The sequence below is a fragment of the Coregonus clupeaformis genome, chromosome 31, assembly GCF_020615455.1.
Source record: "Coregonus clupeaformis isolate EN_2021a chromosome 31, ASM2061545v1, whole genome shotgun sequence".
Taxonomy (NCBI): Eukaryota; Metazoa; Chordata; class Actinopteri; order Salmoniformes; family Salmonidae; genus Coregonus; species Coregonus clupeaformis.
Window position 1 is genome coordinate 7129632 of NC_059222.1, and position 22053 is coordinate 7151684.

A 22053-nucleotide genomic window follows, 5' to 3' on the forward strand; every position below is an offset into this window, starting at 1 on the left:
AACCACCAACCTTTCGGTTACTGGCCCAACGCTCTTAACCGCTAGGCTACCTGCGGCCCAGTTCTACTAAGCTATATGGAATTGTTTTAAGAAGGTCATACCGATGATCATTTAGCTATTTGATTTTGAATGTTAGGACCCCTTGAAGTATCCCCAAAAAATATTTAAATATAATTTGATGAAAACATATTTTTGGCTTACTGCTATTAGCCCATACATGGAACAACAGATAGTCCCCCCCAAAAAACCTAAAGAAAGTTTGTTCTGAAGTGTCTGACCTATATCTGAGAGATATAAGAAAGATCAGGACACATTTGTATATATTCTTTTTTTTTGTATTTATGTATTTAACCCCTTATTTTTGGCACTAAACAGTGTCCATATATACTTCCATTAATGTTTTCAACTGGTACCAGGGAAGCTTCAGACAAGTCTTGTGGGCGTCCTAGAGCAAAACAACAAAATGACATTATGTGTTCGTGAGAGTCTCACCTTTCTACAGAGGGGTAATATTAGTGTGTAGCCCAAACTGTTCGGACGCTACAGACAGAAGTTGGCAGATTGGCTGTACTGACTTCAGACGAGTCCCAAGACGCTTGTGGGGGTCGTAGAGCAAAACGGAGAACACCACCGTTTGTTGGCCAACAATAGTTTGTAGGCCAAACCGTTTGGACGCTACAGACGATTTTGTGAGAAGACCAATTTTGCAGGATGTCTCATGGTCTGACAAACACCGCTCTAGCTCTGTCACTGCAGATGCGGAAGTGCGACATCAGTGGATACGGTGGATTGAGATGCCTTCAATGCAACAAAAAAATACATTTCTCTAGCTTAAACGGACAGATTTTTAAACTATGCTAATTTGATTTCCGCGGGGGCAGGGACATCGACCTTAAGGGGTTAACACCATAAAGGTTGAGGTTGTAGTGGTCTGAGCTCACCCTTCACTGTCCAGCACGTCCTTGATGCTGGCCTTGGTGATGACGGCATCGTCACACTTGAACCACTGGTCCTTGTGCTGCCGGATGAACGTGGTGTAGTGACCACTCTCCAGAGTACCCTGGTGGTTGACCACCGCAAACAGAGAATACCTGGAGGGAGAGAGGGGAAGGCATGGAGAGAGAGTGGAGGGAGGGAAGGAGGGGGAGAGAAAGAGAGAACGGGAGAGGGGGAAGAGAGCGAGAAAGGGAGGCAGAAAATGGGTGAGAATTGGTTCAAATCAAAGCAATTCACTGTCATTGTATTGTTCTTTACATGCAACATACACTGAGTATACCAAACATTAGGAAAACTTCCTAAAATGTTGTTGCAACCCTTCCTTTTTCCCTCAAAACAGTCTCAATTCGTCCAGGCCTGGACTCTACAAGGATGCTGCCCCATGTTGTGTCAAGTTGGCTGGATGTCTTGATACACACAGGAAACTGTTGAGCGTGAAAAACCCAGCAGCGTTGCAGTTCTTGACACAAATCGGTGCGCCTGGCACCTACTAACATACCCCGTTTAAAGGCACTTACATTTTTTGTCTTGCCCATTCATCCTCTGAATGGCGCAAATGTACAATCCATGTTTCAATTGTCTCAAGGCTTAAAAATCCTTCTTTAACCTGTCTCCTCCCCTTCATCTACACTGATTGAAGTGGATTTCAATAAGGGATCATAGCTTTTACCTGGATTTCCCTGGTTATTAGTCTGTCACGGAAAGAGCAGGTGTTCCTAATGTTTTGTATACTCAGTGTAATACCATTGTTAGAGGGACAGTGCACTTACTTATTGTCGTTGAAAACGTCTACTGACTGCTGGTACTGTCCGTTCATCCTGTTCTCTTTACTGAAAGACACACAATATGTCAGCAACAACGAACAAAGACCATCACACTAAGCCATCCTCTAGCTTAATATCATACATGTACATTACAATAAATCCTCAGAGCACCCCTTTGAAGTTGACTTAGCTATGAGATTAACACCTCACCCTGTCAGGCACTGTTTCTAATGAGGCCCCTGACTGACTGACACTAATCCTAGATTACATTCCCACCTTCGCACCAATGTAACACATCCCTTTCATACGTACACTTATTCATTCAATTCATGCAGTTGCAGTCATCCCTTTCTTTCTCTCTGGAGGAGAGCGATCTGAATCCATTTGACTTAATTTGAGTCCCCTCAGCAGCAGGTGCCGTTTTGACATGCTGCACATCAGGGGATACGCATGGGGAGTTACGGATGAGTGTGTGTGTGTGCGCGCACACCTGTGTTTGGCTAATTAAGTTAAACCACCAATTACATACACAGCAAATGGATGTGGTTGGTCGGACAGCACATACACACACACGTATAATTCTATGCGGGAGAGGGGGTGCATCTCAATTGACTCAAGGGGCCTTTCCCGTTCTCCTTTCCTTCATTATCACTGATTTAAGAATCAGCAGGTGAAGGCTACATAGCAAAGAGACCATCAGTGGACTGATTTTCACTTAGTCACTTCTCTCAGATCAGTGCAGAAGAAGGATAATATGAATAAAGGAAGGGACATCAGACTATTGAGATGCAGCCCTCGTCTCCTCCAATGTGTGACTGGCTCATTGTTCAGACTGACCTGGAGGCCATGAAGGGAGTCATATCCAGCTCCAAGGGGAACGAGACGTACGTAATGATCTTCCTCCGCAACTTCGCAGAGTGTTCAAACCGCTGGAGAGAGAGAGAGACAGAGGAGAGCAAGAGTGGAGTACGAGACAAAGGGAGCGGTTAAGAGATATTACAGTGGTAGGACATACTAAAGTTCTATTTTTTTACACAAATACAGAGAAAACACACTCACTTTGAGGTGGAAACACGCCACAATGGGGAGCTTCTTCATGGTCAGCTGTTTGGTGGACTCCTGGTAACTATGGCAACCGCTACACTTGATCTTGGCGCCGCTCCCTAAGTGCTCTGGTCGGGTAAACCTGCAGAAGACGGACAAGGGTAAGAACACACTCCGTGCGTGCGTGTGTGAGTGTGTCTGCATGGTAGAAAGATGGACAGCCGAATAGAGAGATACAGAGAAGGTTAAAGCGATGAGTGGAAGTGGAAGGAAATAGCCAGAGGGATGATTACCTGCATAGACAAAGTGAGAGTGATGGCCGCTGATAGACGGAGAGCGGGAGAGAGAAAGAGAGCAACAGCGAAAGGGATAGTGATGAAGATAAAGGGATGAGTAGTACCTGCCTAGACAATCAGTAAGTGTGGTGGCCCCTGAGAGGTGGAGAGAGGGATAGAGTGATGAGATACCTGCGTAGACAGTCTGTGAGTGTGGTGGCCCCTGAGAGGTGGCTCTCTCCGTTGAGTGTGCTGCCGTCCCCCCCGGGGCTGAGGGGCCAGAAGGGCGTGGACGACCCCGGCAGGTCCAGACTGATGTCCCAGAATGGGTCTATCGTCGTGGAAACACCACTACAGGACGAGAGGGGAGGGGTCTGTTAGGGAATGGCCCTGTAACGTTTGGGCTTTGACTGACCCAAAGCCTATTAAACCATCTTATGACCCCCACCATATAAGTACATTTTAGTCATTTAGCAGACGCTCTTATCCAGAGTTACTTACAGGACCAATTATGGTTAAGTGCCTTGCTCAAGGACACAAACAGATTTTTCACCTAGTTGGCTCGGGGATTAGAACCAGCGACCTTTCAGTTACTGACCTAAACCTCTTAACCGCTAGGCTACCTAAGTAGTCACAGTAACAACACTTTGACAATGTTAGTTTGCATGCGAGTGTATATTTAGACGTGTTAGCTGACAACGACACGCACGCTTCAATGGGGTAGAAGTCTGAGTCCTGTAAGTGATTTGGGATGGCTACCAACAATGTCAAGAAACTGCGATGTGGGCAATCGTAAGTGACTCGTTTCAGCTAGTTTCATCTTCTTGATAAGATGTCTTGTTTTGAGGTATTTTGACTGATTTCATGCCAATGCTAATATGGCTAAAATTATCTAGTTAGCTAACCAACAACTTTAACGATGTATTTGAGAGACAACAAGTGCTCATTGTGCAAATTTATGTTTTTAATAAACATTGGAAACTAAATATAGTTTACATGTCAACAATCTAAGCCAACCCTGTCTGTTTTACCCCATAGTTGCGCACACGTCGGTTTTGTTGCTAAACAACCAATCCGTCTATACAAATCAAAAAAAAATTGCACTAATGCTTCTCAATCAGGGTTGCAAACTCAAAATGAAATCACTATTCTTTGTGATCCTTTTTTTCCCGTGCTTGTAGTAATTATGTAATTTGGCCTGCTAAATGGCTTATTATTATAATATATCTATGTGTCCCCCAGATGTGGGTAGAACACTATGTCAGAGCCTACACTGGCCAGTAGGGGGCCTGGCTGCTAAAGCAGTGGGAGTGGAGCAGTGGGTGGTGTGTGTGTTCAAAATCAGTCCCACTCTCCCTGACTCCCTGCAGAGGAGAAGGGGTCAGATCAGGGATGAGTGAGTGATGTAAAAAAGTGTTGGTTTGAAGCCTGATCAACATGATGCAACAAGAGTACACACACACACACAGTAAGGGTGAAACATAAAGATGTAGAGGAAAAATAACTTTCACACTGCTGACAAGCACACACACACACACACACACACACACACACACACACACACACACACACAGAGAGAGAAAGAGAGAGGAGCATACTGGCAGACTTGACAGGTGACGTCAGACTGCAGGCCCCCAGTGAAGATTTGGTCGATGATGCAGTTGCAGTTATTGGGGTTGTTGGCCTTCTTCCCGTTATCATCTCCTTGGTGAACATGGAGAGCACAGGGACAAACATACACACGATTGAGAATTAAAGCTTGTCGACTGCCGCATAACCCCCCCCACCCCCCCACCCACAGTATCAGAGAAAGACAGATCGAGAGAAAGAGTGAGAAAATGAGGGATGTTGGAGGAGGACACAGCCAAGCAAACACAATCAGCACTTATGTAAAGAGGCTCTGTGTCAATTAGCAGCCTCTCATCTCAGCACATCCAGGCAGTCAGATAGCAGACCAGCCAGTTCCTTCACTCTCCTCCTCTCTAGTCATTCTCCCCCACTCGCTGTCCTCTTCCTTTCTCATATTCCTACTTTTCCTCCAATCGTTTGATCGTAGCAGAAGTACAGAGTGTGGGTGCCATTTGAGTAGAGCAGTATTGCTTTCTACAATCGGATTGTCTGTACAAGTTTGTGTGTGTACATGTATGTGGGTGAAAGGCTGTGTAATTTTAGGGTGTCTGCCACTATATATAAAAAGGTAGGTCTTATAATGTAGTGTGTGTGTGTATGCTCCTGTACTATGATGCAGACCTTTGCAGTGGCGGTGCAACACGTCCAGGGCAGCGATGAGGAACTCGTGGGCATCCTGCTGCTCGTAGCCTGCTAGGTGGCGCGCGTGAGTCCACACCAGGTGCAGCAGTCGGAAGGGAATGTGGGGCGAACGGTGGCCCGAGTAGAACTGACAGAGAGAGAGAGAGAGAGAGAGAGAGAGAGAGAGAGGGAGGAAGAAAGAACGGAAATGTTAAAAATGGGAGGGGAGAAGGAGCGGGGGAATGGAGAGGGAGAAAGAAAGTGAGGCGAGGGAAAAGAAAAAGAGGGATAAGAGAGAATAAGGGTTGGCGAAGGGGCGGGATGAAACAGGCCCTTAAACCATGCAAATCCCACCACGTACTGACTCAATGTGACAATGACTTAGCTAGCTAAGTACTTTCCACAATAATGGTTTTAGAGGAAGAGAAAAAGAAAGAGAAGATCGTTTTGGGCTGAGATGAAAGATTTAGAAGAAGAGTGCTAGACAGCAGTAGAGGTGGGCTGAGAAACAAAGAGGGAGGAGAATGGAGGAGGTGTGAGCCTGAAAGAGAGAAATATATGTTTAACCCCTTACCTCTTGAAAGAGCTGGGACATCTCACACACCAGACAGGAGTTGGACTGCATTTCACACTTGTGTCTGTCGGACAGGAAGAAGTCCCGCAGCAGGGGTGTGTGGGTGAGGGCCTGGACGATACAGTTCATAAAACACGTGTTGCCCAGATTGATCAGACCTCGAAGACCTGAGGGAGAGAGGGGAGGGTTAGAGGTAGAGAGGGGAAGAGCAACAGAGAGAGAAGCAGGAGGCAGGAGATGGAGAGAAAAAGGAACAGACAAGTAAATGGGGGGGGAAAAAGAGCTTGAGAGAGAGAGGGAGGGAGGGAGAGAGATGTAGAAACACAGAGATCATACCAATCTTGAATATTATTTCCAGTTCCAAAACCACTACAGTAAATGAGAACCAGTGGAGCCAAGGCTGTAACAGATGGTCACAGTGGTCCCTAGACGGAGGTTGGAGTGAACACAGCAGCCCCACACTGTCAGGAGGCCAACAGGGTAAGACCCACAGAGCTGGGATACCCTGACAGGTAGGGTTGCATGCAAAGCTACCGGTAATTTCAATCTATTGTAACTTTGGTAATTTATACTTGAATAATAGTCCCCGTGCCCAAGAACGCCAAGGTAACCTGCCCCGTAGCACTCACATCTCTAGCCATGAAATGCTTTGAAAGACTGGTCATGGCTCACATCAACACCATCATACCAGACACCCTGGACCCACTCCAATTCGCATACCACCCCAACAGATGCACAGATGATGCAATCTCTATGGCACTCTACACTGCCCTCACCCACCTGGACAAAAGGAATACCTAAGGTAAGAATGTTGTTAATTGACTACTGCTCATCATTCAACACCATAGTCCCCTCCAAGCTCATCACCAAGCTCAGGACCCTGGGACTGGACACCTCCCTCTGCAACTGGATCCTGAACTTCCTGAGGGCCACCCCCAGGCGGTGAGGGTAGGCAACAACACATCTGCCACGCTGACCATCAACACGGGGGCGCCTCAGGGGTGTGTGCTTAGTCCCCTCCTGTACTCCCTGTTCACACACTACTGCGTGGCCACGTATGACTTCAACACCATCAAGTTCGCTGACGACACGACGGTGGTAGGACTGATCAACGACGACAATGAGGCAGCCTATAGGGAAGAGGTCAGAGACCTGGCAGTGTGGTGCCAGGACAACAACCTCTCCCTCAACGTCAGCAAGACAAAAGGAGCTGATCATGGACTACAGGAAACAGAGGGGCGAGCACGCCCCCATCCACATCGATGGGGCTGTAATGGAGCGGGTTGAGAGCTTCAAGTTCCTTGGTGTCCACATCACTAAGGAATAAACACGGCCCACACACACACAACCACCCACACAGCGCAAGGCGCTACAGAGGGTGGTGAGTATTGCCCATCACTAGGGCCGAGCTCCCTGTCATCCACAACCTCTATAGCAGCTTGTGTCATTGGAAGGCCCACAAAATTGTCAAAGACTCCAGCCACCAAAGTCATACTGTTCTCTCTGCTACCACATGACATGCGGTATCAGTGCACCAAGTCTGGAACCAACAGGACCCTTAACAGCTTCTACCCCCAAGCCATAAGACTGCTAAATAGCTCATCAAATGGCTACCCGGACTAGCTGCATTGACCCTTCTTTGTATTAACTTTTGCACTGAATGACTATGCACACACAATGGACTCTACCCACACATACTTAGACTGACACCCCAACACGCATACAAAACACGCGCACACATGCATACTGACGCCACATGCACTTTCACACTCACCACATATGCTGCTGCTGCTACTGTCTATTATCTATCCTGTTGCCTAGTCACTTTACCCCTACCGTTATGTACATAGCTACCTCAATTACCTTGTACCCCTGCACATCGACTCGGTACTGGTACTCCCTGTATATAGCCATGTTATTTTTTACTCGTTATTCTTTATTCTCTGTGCGTTTATTCCTCATGTCACAATTTCATTATTAATTCTTTTGTTCATCTTTAACTCTGCATTGTTGGAAAGGACCCGTAAGTAAGCATTCCACTAATAGCCTACACCTGTTGTTTACGAAGCATGTGACATTTTTATATATTTTTGCATAACCTTTTATAAAATGATTCATATATACAGTATAGATTGTTTATACTGCAATCCATGATGTCCATGAGTTCCTAGTAGATAGACCATATGGTTCAAGAGAAAATAGCATCTACTCAACAATGGCATTATTTCCAATGAACTCTTCCAACTATTTACTTTTTACACAACTGCCACGAAAACATTTACAACAAATACACAATGACATATTTAAAAAAACATGTTGCTTCTGACCAGCTGCTCACCCTAGAATCCTGAGTTTAGTATTTAACTAAACAGAAAAGGAATGGAGAGACAAGCAGCTCCGGCTGTGAGCACCTGTCAGAGAGCGAGGAGGTTGCTGCCTTCTGGATACGAAAACACCCCCCACAGGGCACCATTAGACACGGTACAGGGCACCTTGACAAAAATACAAATTGAGATTTGAGAGCGCGAGAGAGAAACCGTGAATGTTTAGCACCTAGCAGTAGACTGCTGCGATGTGGTTTAACACCATTCATTCTCCAACCCTGTCGGAGCTGCTCCATAGCTGTGTGGAGGAGGAGGGGTGAGAATGAGAGAGAAGGAGAGGAATGTCTTATTTCTCCACTGGACAGCACTTTCTAAATCCCTGATCAATAACATACTACTACTGTGCACACACATGGACACACATACTTTTTCAGACATAGCCAACAGGAGAGTCTGCAATGAGATTAATGAGAGACTGGGGGTTCTATCTACCCACATACTCCAGACATCACAGTCTATACTGCAGCTGCTGTAATCACACTGAACCTCTTGGGAATTAACTACACCCATATAGAGAGAAGCAGACCAGAGTTGTGTTAGCCCTAGTCCCTTCCCCTAACACTTCTGTGTTTGCAGGTCTGAATGGACCAATATGGCGTGTTCAAAATGGCAATGGCTCCACCAAGCCTTACAACTTCCTTCTGTCATATTGCTTATCCCATTATTGGGTTTCTTCAGATTTGGAAACACAGAAAGGGGAGAGGGTAGGGGCTAGGCAGGGTAAGGAGCTAGGATAAGGGACTATGGTTTGTTTTCACACCAGGCACAAGACAACTCTTGCTGTAGCCAGCCAGTGCGGCACTGGAGGAGCCCTCACCGATGGTGCAGTTTGTCGTCATTTTCCGACGCTTTGGATTGTGCCGCAGCAGCTCCAGCTCTCGCTTGGTGGGCTCCCACGTCGAATACTTCTCCCCTACACCTGACACACACAAACGACAGGAAAGAAAACGTTTAAAAAACAAGTGCAAAGCAGAGACCTTGGAGGACTTAGACAATATGGGTGTTTTCCATTGTGTCTACCAGAGGTGCAGTAATGTACTAGGGCTGCACGATATGGGCAACAAAAATCTTAATTGCGATTTCTGTACCAAATATTGCGATTTTACTTGCGATTATAGATAACACTTGGGTAAACTGTTGGAATGATAGAAACAGAATGATCATTCTAATTGCATGGTTGGAATACAGTGGGCACTCGGAATGCAGTTTTGTTTGGCATGACAACGAATGAAAAAGTAAGGCAGGAGATTGTTGTGACAAAGCAGGAACCAAAATGTTGGTCAGTGTTTCCCATGGGACCCTAATTACATTTAAAAAGATGGGTAGAATATTCTTTGCCTTTTCCTCTCTGATTAAGAACAAGCTGTTGCACAAACAATATTTATATACTTGCTAGCAAGATTTGCCCTAGCTCAGTGGATTAAGTTGAGTAGGGCTGACCTCAATTAGTCGACTAGTTGATTGTTTGGTTGAGCAGTAGCAATTACATGAATAAATAAATACACTAAATGACCAAAAGTATATGAACACCTGCTCGTCGAACATCTCATTCCAATATCATGGCCATTAATATGGAGTTGGTCTCCCCTTTGCTGATATTACAGCCTCCATTCTTCTGGGAAGGCTTTCCACTAGATGTTGGATCATTGCTGCGGGGCCTTGCTTCCATTCAGCCACAAGAGCATTAGTGAGTTCGAGCACTGATGTTGGGCAATTAGGCTCACAGTCGGTGTTCCAATTCATCCCAAAGGTGTTCGATGGGGTTGAGGTCAGGGCTCTGTGCAGGCCAGTGAAGTTATTCCACACCGATCTCGACAAACCATTTCTGTATGGACCTCGCTTTGTACACTGGGGCATTGTCATGCTGAAACAGGAAAGGGCCTTCCCCAAACTGTTGCCACAAAGTTGGAAGCAGAAAATCGTCTAGAATGTCATTGTATGCTGTAGAGTTGTCAATTGAGTAATTATCAATATTGCGTAAGGATGCGTACCTGATTACGCATAGAAGCAGGCCTATAGGCTACCTGGCCTGTGCACAAATGTAGGCATTTAAATATAACCATTTGGGGATCTGATAGTATTTCTGATTGGCTTAACGCACCACCACTAATGAGGTGTGGAGCTTCTCAAAGTAATGTTTTCTTCACCTCAAACAGCAAGCAAACTAAGTCTGTTTTCACATCCATTGAGAACAACAGTTCCTCAATCTATATGAAAAATCTTCCCAGCCCTCTCCCTTTCGATAACCACTCAGTGTGAAAGGCAAAAACGTCATAAAATAGGCCCACTTGATTACTTCTTATCCCTTGCGCAAATAGCTGACAGCTGTGTCCGTCCCGAGCTCACTGGCTTTGTAAACTGTGAGGGCCCAGAATATTTTATACAATGTTGCAAGTTTGCTAGCATGAGCTTCAGGCCCAGACCCAAGTTAATAGTTGATGCAATGTTTCAAGTTCATTGCAGACAGGCCATGCATAGCCAATGTGATTGATAGGATTATTTTTTATTTTTTTTAAATCAGGATATTTTCTACCTGCAGGCTGCAATGTTTTTATTTGTTGGCTTTATAGGCTATTTTTACATAGTTGGCAATGGCAATAGAAGTTACTTTTTAGGTTTGTATAATTTTTATTTAGATCAAATTTTTATTAACCACATAACAATGATCTTGAGATACGAAGACATTATAAATGAAATGACAATGTTACACGAAAATGTGCATATGAAAACCACAACTGGCACGCAGATCGGTAGAAATTGTAAGATAAATTGAAATTCCACATCAGAAAGGTTGCAGACTCCTCGTGTAACCTATTACCGGCAAATTCAGGAGAGTAACATCAGAATCTGTGAAAGCCAGAAGGATCGGGAGGAGGATGGTCGAGTATGTTTTTTTTTCTTGATCTCTGGCTCCCTCTTGTTTGTGTCTTATTTCAAACAGTGCGCTTAAAGCATCAGACAAGCTCAATGCATACAGTGCATTCGGAAAGTATTCAGACCTCTTGAGTTTTTCCACTTTGTTACGGTACAGCCTTATTCTAAAATGGATTAAATTGTTTCCTCATCAATCTACACATAATACCCCATAATGACAAAGCAAAAACACATTTTTTGAATTTTTTGTAAAAAATACAAACTAAACGGAAATACCACATTTACATAGGAATTCAGACCCTTTACTCTGTACTTTATTGAAGCACCATTGGCAGCGATTACAGCCTCTGGTTTTCTTGGGTATGACGCTACAAGCTTGGCACACCTGTATTTGGGGAGTTTCTCCCATTCTACTCTGCAGATCCTCTCAAGCTCTGTCAGGTTGGATGGGGAGCATCATTGCTCAGAGATTTTCAGGTCTCTCCAGAGATGTTCGATCGGGTTCAAGTCTGGGCTCTGGCTGGGCCACTCAAGGACATTCAGAGACTTGTCCCGAAGCCACTCCAGCGTTGTCTTGGCTGTGTGCTTAGGTGAACCTTTGCCCCAGTCTGAGGTCCTGAGCGCTCTGGAGCAGGTTTTCATCAAGGATCTCTCTGTACTTTGCTCTAGGAAGAGTCTTGGTGGTTCCAAACTTCTTCAATTTAAGAATGATGGAAGCCACTGTGTTGTTGGGGACCTTCAATGCTGCAGAATTTTTTTGGTACCCTTCCCCAGATCTGTGCCTCGACACAATCCTATCTCGGAGCTCTACGGACAATGCCTTCTACCTCATGGCTTGGTTTTTGCTCTGACATGCACTGTCAACTGTGGGACATTATATAGACAGGTGTGTGCCTTCCCAAATAATTTCCAAACAATTAAATTTACCACAGGTGGACTCCAATCAAGTTGTAGAAACATCAAGGATGGTCAATGGAAACAGGATGCACCTGAGCTCAAATTCGAGTCTCATAGCAAAGGGTCTGAATACGTATGTAAATAGGGTATCTGTTTTTTATTTGTAATACATTAGCAGAAATGTCAAAAAAAGTGTTTTTGCTTTGTCATGGGGGTGTTTAAAAAATATCAATTTTAGAAAAAGAAAGGTGTCTGAATACCTTCCGAATGCACTGTATATAGTTGATTTTATTAAAACACAGAAAAATACACGTTTTAAAATTTCTACCAATCGATTGGTTGAAAGAACAGACTTTGGTTGACCTAAAGAAAATGTTGTCGGGGACAGCCCTAAAGCTGAGACACTCTTTTCACACCACAGCAGGTTAGAGAGCATTTTCACTAACCCTTTTCCTAACCTTAACCTCAGTCTCCTAACCTGATATCGATGTGGTGTGAAAAGAGAGTTTCCCAGATTTAGCTAGCAAGCAATTGGCATTAGCGGCTAAAAAAATGTTTTGGGGCACTTTTGCAGCTTGCTAAAACCAACTTACTAGCGAGCAACTTACACAGAAAGAATAGTATAATATAGAGAACATGTGGATTTATATTAAGAAGCAAAGTGGAAAGGCGTGTCGTTCTTTTTTGGAAAAACCTGTTGACTGCCTGCTGTTGTTTGGTCAATGCATTGCAGAGTGAATCTTGAGCATGAGAAACTGCCTGCTTGAGTGACAGGGGGCGGGGCTTGGTGTGTGGGATTGGGAACATGCCAAAAGAGAGACAGAGAGAGAACGCTAAACTCGAGCAATACATCAAAAGTAGTTTTTTTAAAAAACACACAAAAAAGAGGCTCCTAAGTGGCGTTTCTAAATATCACAGCCTCTTGTTATATGGATATTGTGCATATCAATATCACAATTCCATTTAAAATGTGATTAATCATGCAACCCTATACTGTACTATGGCTCCATACATCTGTGACTATAGCCAAGGTGTCACTGTATACGTCAGAGGGCAATACTGGGGGATTGAAAAGGGGAAAGAACATACCTTGCAATTTCCACGCTTTCCTTTGTTCCTCTTTGGCAATCTGTTCCATATCTTTGTCGTATATGTAGTCTTGGCACACAAAGCAGTATATCCCTCCATACAATAGATCTATAGCTGGAAGAAAAAAAAACAAAGAGAATGGGAATGAATGAGAGAAAAATGATAGATGGAGAGGAGAAGGAGTTATGAAACAGCTCAAGGCTATGTTGGAACATTCCGTTCATTTGTAGCTCTAGGGTGTGTCCCAAATAGCACCCTATTCCCTATATATAGTGTCCTACTTCTGACCAGGGCCCAGTGCACTATAGAGGGAAAAGGGTGCCATTTGGGACGCAATTCCAAGATTAGTCCTGGAGAAAGGAGAGTATGCAGCTAGCTAGTTCTCTACCTCTGCAAGGCCAGCTTGTGTGCTGACATCTTGACTTTCTGCTAACATCCTTAGCACAGTAATGACGAGGTGTAGAAAAAGATACGGAGTGAGAGGGAGTGCAAAGGGATTAGTCAATGTGAACACATCCCCACTTGAACATTTCATCATTTCATCAGCCATAGTTGACATCTTTTCCACCATTTCATCTGAAAATCCCCCTTTCACAGTCAACTAGTCAGCTACCATGCATGTAGGTACTCACACAGACAGAGGGATATGAAGAGGATAGAGCCAGGTAAAAGCTGCACCTCTCTTTATCCCTCATATCCTCCTCACCTTGTCAGCAACCATAGCTCCAATACCTGTTTGCAGTTCCCATGACAACATGCCTATTCAATTGGCTGCTTGAGGCAGACATAACGATCATCAGGTGTATGTGGAGAAAGCAAGGGACATGCAGGTTGTGTGTGTGTGTGTCTCTAAATGATCACCCAAATGATTAATTACGGTATTAATGTGGATAGATAGTGTTGACTGGAGAGCCAGCTGTGACAATGTATTGAAATGTCACACTGGGCCCTGCAGGTGTTGGTGAATACCAAGCTGCAGCTAATAGCAAAGAGTGGAACATCAAGTCTGCCTGTAGATTCAATTCACACACCAAACCAAATACTACAAGTTTTACAGCTGTAATATGCCGTGGGTATTGGACATCAGCCTATAATGCTGTCATTGTAGTGAAGATATAACTTTCCTGCAGATTGCCACATCAACAAGGGAGGCAATTTACCTAATCGAGCACAATAAAATAGGATAGAGACTGAAAAGTAAAACCCTAGCCTTAGGCCTCAGATTGAATGACAGGCACACTGTTAATGGCACAATAAGAACTGGAGAGCGAGAGAGAGCGAGAGAGAGCGAGAGCGAGAGCGAGAGCGAGAGAGAGGTTGCGTAACAAGGTGAGACTTGCTGAGAGAAGACTAAAGGAAAATAAACCCACAGACCTGCAGGTTACCATGGGAACCCAGAAAAAGGACGGAGAGAAAGATAAATAACCCGATACAGGGAGACAAACATAATACCAAGAGCCAAATTGAGGAAGAACAGACCAAATATCTGAACGGAAGAAAGAAACCAAAAAATTACTGGAAAATGAGGTGAAAAGAAAATAATCCAGAAGAGGAGAAGGAACTGGTTTAATTGAATTATGTTGGGTTTATTAAGATGTGTTAATTACTCTGCACACTTGTCTAGTGAGATCTGTCCTTCTTTTCTTCTCCTACCGCTGTAGCGTAAATCTATCTATGGCCAATATGCTAATAGACCCAGGCTGCAATGCACTGAGCTGCTCAGGCAGAGAATCAGCAACCCATTGCTGCCTAGTGCCTATGTGTGGCCAAATACACAGGTGACATTCAATAGCCCCTGGGGCATCAATCTTGGCGTGTTGCGATTATGTTGCATAACGAGTTGGTGATTTATGTCACAATCAGCTCCATCTCTGATTTGGTACTGTGAGGTGGAAGTAACAACAGCACTGATAACAACACAATAAGGTTTGTTGACATGTTCTGCTTGTCATGGGCTCATTTGGGGTTCTGCCACCATAAAAAAGCAGTGCTTTCCCTAGAGCAGAACAAAAGGACACACATTTGTATTTACTGGGTGCTTATTACCCTCCTCAACAGTATAATTTGCTACTTAGCAGTCTTTGTTTGGGCCAGTGTGTGATTGGAGGCTGAATGGGGGTAGCGGAGGCCTGCCTAGTTAAGCGGAGGGGGTTAATTAGGAGTCTAATGTTTCAGGGGTGTGGGTGGGAGACCTGGCAGGTGGCGGAGTGGTGTGGTGGTGCTGTACAGGTCTGATGTGTCGAATGTGAATGGAGTAAGACTGAGGTAGAGGAGCAGAGCAGATGTTCTATGGTAGGGGTGTGCCGAGTAGTCGGACAAAACTAGTATTGTAACGGATATGGGGAATTTTGTGGATACGATTATGATCCGAGTATTTTTAGTAATTATCCGTGATAAAAAATATAAAATCGGGTGCCAACACACATCTTTCTCATGTCAGTCAGTCATGTGCGAGGTTCTACATGGTCTAAATAACTCATCTGGCTGTCTGTAAAGAGAAGGGCAGGCTGTACGTTGAGCCTGCTGCTCTGATTGGATAAAGTGAAACTCTATATCTCCGTCCACTGTTTTTTGGTCTGATCATTTAGATTGCTGCTGCCGGCTACTATAATAAATCACACGGTAAGGACGTTTGCTATCAAGCTATCAATGTGCATAATATCTAACAAGCGGGGCAAGGGTATGGAAAAAAAGATGAAACTTGGCTGCCCGCTGCAAGTTCAGGCAAACCTCTGTGCGCTGATCCTAATCTGCAGTTTTTTTTCCAGTGAGAATGTGCAGGGAGGTATTTTGCCAATATCTACTTAGGCATATTAAAACACTTTTCCAATCACGAGTATCATCTGATCCGACTATCAATTTACGTATAGGATGACCAGTATGGCACATCACTATTCTATGGCTTCTCCTCTGTGAGGGCAGAGTAGAGCTGGTGGGGACTCAAGCTGTGGTCCATATGAGAAGAGGAGAGCTACACTACAGCACCACCCAACCTGATAGGACAGTGAGCAGTTTGCTGTGATGATCTCAAGCGGGGTTGTGTCCCTTGTCGTTTGTTGTGCTCGTGTGTGTGAACGCGCTGGTCTTACCTAGGTTGTGTCGTTTGTTTTTGGCGTGCTCGTGGATGTGTTTCTTGGTGAAGCAGCCAAAGAAGACACAGGACAGGCAGGAGTGGAGCCGGTTCAGGTGGGCGCCGCACATGTGACAGACACACGACTTGGCCTGCAGGGGGCGAGAAAGAGAGGGCCTCAGGTTGAGGATCACTGACAGAAACCAAAAGGGTCATCATTACCATCATAAACTCACGAAGTCTCAGGTTGGTGAATCAGACCGGATTCAGACCGAGTTTATAGTGAAAGTGGGCAGCCATGTTGGAGCCTAACAGAGAGAAAGGCTGCAACAAAATTGTTGTACTTTACTTTCTTTTCACCAAAGACAAACAGGCTGCACAGAACACCTGGCATCTCTGGGACACAAAGGGATGAAGGGCACATGATGAAACACCATATCCCTTTTGTCATGGAGAGAGACAGGGCAAGAGAAAGCCAGAGTGTCATTTTCAGCTGGCGTGTGGGTGTTTGGTTACACTGTTCTTGCCTCATCTCTGCACCTTTTGCAGGGTGGAGAAGATTGAGAACAGGGTTGCCAGATCAGCAGCTCCCACACACGCCAAACCCCTCCCTTATCCCATTTCATGTACCAAAGACATCATCAGCCTGGAGATCACAAGTCCACTACACACAATGTATTCTCAATAAAGAGAACCCATTTGGCATTCTATCAATAATACTGGTAGGTCTACAACCAGGCTTACAACCTGATCTTGAAATAGACCTAGACCTTTTTGGTTTCCTTTTCTTTAGGCTGCCGTTAGGGTAGCCTTACTGTTACAGTCTCTTTGCTGTACCATTTTGCACCGAGCCCATTTTGACATGGCAAGCTGTCCTGCCACCGTGTCCCTAGTGACATGCCACCTGAATGAGCCGAGAGATCAGTGACACATTTTTACACCATGACTATTGCCTCAGACAAAATCAGTTGGTGCAGTGGAAGCACAAATCACACACAGACAGTGTCAGAGGAGAGAGTGCACGCATGAGAAAGAAAACACAGACAAGACAAAATCTCCATAAAACCCTTTAAGCATCAGCCAATTAAAATCGTAGACGTAGTTGTACGTGATCAAAGGCTACATGTTAGCCATTCCCATTCCATAACCTGGCCCATTTAGCCCTATGCCATCCTCACCAGGTGGCCGTGATTATAATTATTGGTCCTCTGTAGCTCAACTGGTAGAGCACGGCGCTTGTAACGCCAAGGTAGTGGGTTCGATCCCCGGGACCACCCATACACAAAAATGTATGCACACATGACTGTAAGTCGCTTTGGATAAAAGCGTCTGCTAAATGGCATATTATTATATTATTATAAACGGTTCAAATTCCATATCAGCCAATTACAATTGTTGACGTAGTTGGACATGATAGAACACTTTTCCATGACAGCCTCCTTAACAGCAATTCTATGGCACCGTCTGCTAATCAAAGATACTACAACACGCACCAATTTTCAAATTGGACGATTAAGCTAGCTCACACCTGGCATCTGGTTATTTTAGCCATTTGCGGCAAGTTCAAATCCCAGCTGAGATCATTTTTCCTTTGAAATGTAGAATTACATTTATTGTGCTAGCATGTTGAAGAGAAGGGGAGCCAAAACCTTTTAAATGAAGATTACGAATACATTTAAAGAAGAGCCAGTTTATCATGCGATTTACCATTCAAATAAATTATTACCATTATGTTGTTATGTAGTTAGATTGTTTTTACCAAAGTCAAATTGATTGTATGATTGCATAATGGATTCATTAACGCATACATGGCTGTCTCTTGAACTCAAAAGATCTGTTTGGATCAAGTGCCATTCTGTGACTTTGGCTAATACGCCTAAAAATTGGTATCGTGACAACAGTATTCTGCACTGCAGTACAGCTGCTCTCAGCCCCTCAGTCTGTCCCAGACTCACAGCCTGCCCTCGCACACCCCCGTCGTCATACATCCCTCCTACATTGCTCATTCCCCCTCTTTTCTTCCTTTCCATCTATTTCTCTCATCGTTCTCTTCACTTCCTCCATCTGTATTTTACCCAGTATGGATGCATTCTCTATCCTCTCTCCCATTCTCTTTTTTCCACAGTCCACCTTCCTCTTCCTCTCCCGCCATCCCTCCTCTGCAGCAGGCAGACCAGGGTAGGGCAGTGTTGTCAGCAGTCTTTCCTGTTGGTGTTGATGTCCTATTAGGAGGTGTATCGATCACAGCCTCGCCCCTGTGACCAGACCATCTGATTAAAAGGGCTGGAGACAGATCAGAACAGGGCCCATCTTAAGGCTAAATTCATCATTAAAACCTTCGTAGGAGCTAGGCTTGAGCGGTATACAGATTTTCATATTGTCATACCGTCCTTCTTTCATACCGGGATTTACGGCATTACCGGTATAGCACAAAAGGGGGCGCTAAAAATGCAAGAAAAGCCCATTGGGCCTCTTACCAGACTGCAGAACTAGCACAAACTAATAGCGAAATCACATAGCTAAATGCTAACGAGTGAAAACTAACCTAAACTAATTGCAAAGACAGGCAAATCCAGCTCATAAAGTTATACAAGCATAGCTAGTAGCTACCAAATGTCATTTTCAGCGAGTGTGGTCATTTACAAGAGAAAGTGAACGAGAAAAATTGTGCAAATGAAGAAAGTTGTGATGCATGCTTTTCTGAAAGAAGAGCAGCACGTGTACACGGAGCAGATGGGAGAAGAACAGAGGAGAAAAAAAACACCATAAGGAAGCACAGGAAAAAAATGGCAGCTGTACAGATAACTCATCCAAAGCTCTTTGACTTCTGGCAGTAAGCCATTATAAGATATATGATGGCAAACATTTAGTAGTGATTTGCATACAAGTTTAAGTTCATCATCTCATGTGCGCTGCACAACAGAGACTCGTCGATAAATATAGAACGCTATGGACTCACCAGCTCGCCTTCTCCCTTTGTGCTATTTACAAACAAGTACGTGACTGGCTCAACTGTTCTGGGGAACTACGGTAAGCTTCATAATTTTAAATAATGTGACAAGTGAAATGAAGAACGCAATCTGCTTTATCTCCTAAGGTATTACACAAGTTGACTGCAGGTAATAACTTAAAGTAGCTACAAATATTCAAATGTATTGAAAAAATTAGTTGTGACAGTAATGACGTAATTGAAAGAGCATCCTGTGGCTTTTTCCAAATACCCCGCCAAAGCCTAGTTGGAGCATCGTTAAATTGCGTCGTTAGATGCTTTTTTGCCTTTCCGCATCACTTTATACACAGAAGATCTCTGCTAAACACAAAATCAAGATGTTTATCTGTCTTTCTGTGACCGCTGATAATTTCAGAACGAATGGGACTACAAATACAAAGTTGCCAATTCCTTTGCAATTGTTACGAACAAGCGAAGGATATAAAATATGCTTCAAATGAAAACCGAGATGACTGTATTAAAATAAAAATACAGTATACAGTGGGGAGAACAACTATTTGATACACTGCCGATTTTGCAGGTTTTCCTACTTACAAAGTATGTAGAGGTCTGTACATTTTATCATAGGTACACTTCCACTGTGAGAGACGGAATCTAAAACAAAACTCCAGAAAATCACATTGTATGATTTAAGTAATTAATTTGCATTTTATTGCATGACATAACTATTTGATACATCAGAATAGCAGAACTTAATATTTGGTACAGAAACCTTTGTTTACAATTACAGAGATCATACGTTTCCTGTAGGTCTTGACCAGGTTTGCACACACTGCAGCAGGGATTTTGGCCCACTCCTCCATACAGACCTTCTTCAGATCCTTCAGGTTTCGGGGCTGTCGCTGGGCAATACAGACTTTCAGCTCCCTCCAAAGATTTTCTATTGGGTTCAGGTCTGGAGACTCGCTAGGCCACTCCAGGACCTTGAGATGCTTCTTACGGAGCCACTCCTTAGTTGCCCTGGCTGTGTGTTTTGGGTCGTTGTCATGCTGGAAGACCCAGCCACGACCCATCTTCAATGCTCTTACTGAGGGAAGGAGGACGTTGGCAAAGATCTCGCGATACATGGCCCCATCCATTCTCCCCTCAATACGGTGCAGTCGTCCTGTCTCCTTTGCAGAGAAGCATCCCCAAAGAATGATGGTTCCACCTCCATGCTTCACGGTTGGGATGGTATTCTTGGGGTTGTACTCATCCTTCCTCTTCCTCCAAACACGGCGAGTGGAGTTTAGACCAAAAAGCTCTATTTTTGTCTCATCAGACCACATGACCTTCTCTTATTCCTCCTCTGGATCATCCAGATGGTTATTGGCAAACTTCAGACGGGCCTGGACATGCGCTGGCTTGAGCAGGGGGACCTTGCGCGCGCTGCAGGATTTTAATCCATGACGGCGTAGTGTGTTACTAATGGTTTTCTTTGAGACTGTGGTCCCAGCTCTCTTCAGGTCATTGACCAGGTCCAGCCGTGTAGTTCTGGGCTGATCCCTCACCTTCCTCATGATCATTGATGCCCCACGAGGTGAGATCTTGCATGGAGCCCCAGACCGAAGGTGATTGACCGTCATCTTGAACTTCTTCCATTTTCTAATAATTGCGCCAACAGTTGTTGCCTTCTCACCAAGCTGCTTGCCTATTGTCCTGTAGCCCATCCCAGCCTTGTGCAGGTCTACAATTTTATCCCGGATGTCCTTACACAGCTCTCTGGTCTTGACCATTGTGGAGAGGTTGGAGTCTGTTTGATTGAGTGTGTGGACAGGTGTCTTTTATACAGGTAACGAGTTCAAACAGGTGCAGTTAATACAGGTAATGAGTGGAGAACAGGAGGGCTTCTTAAAGAAAAACTAACAGGTCTGTGAGAGCCGGAATTCTTACTGGTTGGTAGGTGATCAAATACTTATGTCATGCAACAAAATGCAAATGAATTACTTAAAAATCATACAATGTGATTTTCTGGATTTTTGTTTTAGATTCCGTCTCTCACAGTTGAAGTTTACCTATGATTAAAATTACTGACCTCTACATGCTTTGTAAGTAGGAAAACCTGCAAAATCGGCAGTGTATCAAATACTTGTTCTCCCCACTGTATAATATATCAAATCAAAAAAAGACTGCTGCTGGCTCGCAACACACCGATACATTACACACACGCAGGTTTCCGTTAGCCGGCTTTTGCGCCCCACCCCCAAAAAAATAATTAAAAGCCGATAAAATAATAAAATACATTTCACCGTCATGCTTATAGGTTAATTTGCATAATTTAGTGAAATTAAAATTGCCCAGTGTGTATTTGTCAAAATACATCTTATTCATCCAACACAACTACCACACGCGCACAGCATACAGAGCCTATTTTGAACGGGATTTCTCCTGCAACTCTTCAGCTGGTTGCTCTTGGAGTAAAACACGTGCTTTTATAAGCCCATTCATTGTGCAACAATTCTTAAAGACTTTTGGTGCACGATTAAAAATAGCGACTTTTCATTTTTCAACTGGTAATTGAAGTGCGTCTCCCATTCACCATTCAAGTGCAGGCAACAGGCTATATCAGCGTGTCACCCACCACTTTACAATGTGAGCTGGAGGCAGTATGCATTTTGAAAACATACTTAATTGTTTGAATCCTGAATGTTTTATTTCATATTATGAGGCATGTCTTACCTTGTTTCAAGGTAGCCAATAGGCAAAATCCGAGCATGGAAACGTGGAGGCAATTATTTTATGAAGACTTCATAGGCGGTGCGCGTGAGTTTAAAGTTTGGGGAAGCTTACAATTTATCCTACCATTTCTACTGTTCTGCGTGCGAGTTATGATTTTCATAAATGCAT

The 22053-nt window shown here is 44.2% G+C and overlaps 1 protein-coding gene across 4 annotated transcripts in view; it reads right to left on the minus strand.

Annotated features, from left to right (window-relative positions):
* LOC121547078 (ubiquitin carboxyl-terminal hydrolase 22-like) overlaps positions 1-22053 on the minus strand; it is a 33456-nt gene that overhangs the window by 2037 nt on the left and 9366 nt on the right. Inside the window, exons 2-12 of one of the 4 annotated variants that reach the window (XM_045209755.1) lie at positions 16237-16369; positions 13148-13261; positions 9105-9206; positions 5904-6070; positions 5330-5477; positions 4678-4780; positions 3272-3430; positions 2820-2946; positions 2598-2689; positions 1767-1826; positions 942-1091 (exon numbers count right to left, since the gene is read on the minus strand). In XM_045209755.1, coding sequence (XP_045065690.1) covers positions 942-1091; positions 1767-1826; positions 2598-2689; positions 2820-2946; positions 3272-3430; positions 4678-4780; positions 5330-5477; positions 5904-6070; positions 9105-9206; positions 13148-13261; positions 16237-16369 — 1355 coding nt within the window. Of the gene's footprint in view, positions 1-941; positions 1092-1766; positions 1827-2597; positions 2690-2819; positions 2947-3271; positions 3431-4677; positions 4784-5329; positions 5478-5903; positions 6071-9104; positions 9207-13147; positions 13262-16236; positions 16370-22053 lie in introns of all 4 variants that reach the window. The other 3 variants (XM_045209754.1, XM_045209757.1, XM_045209756.1) reach the window with 3 other exon arrangements.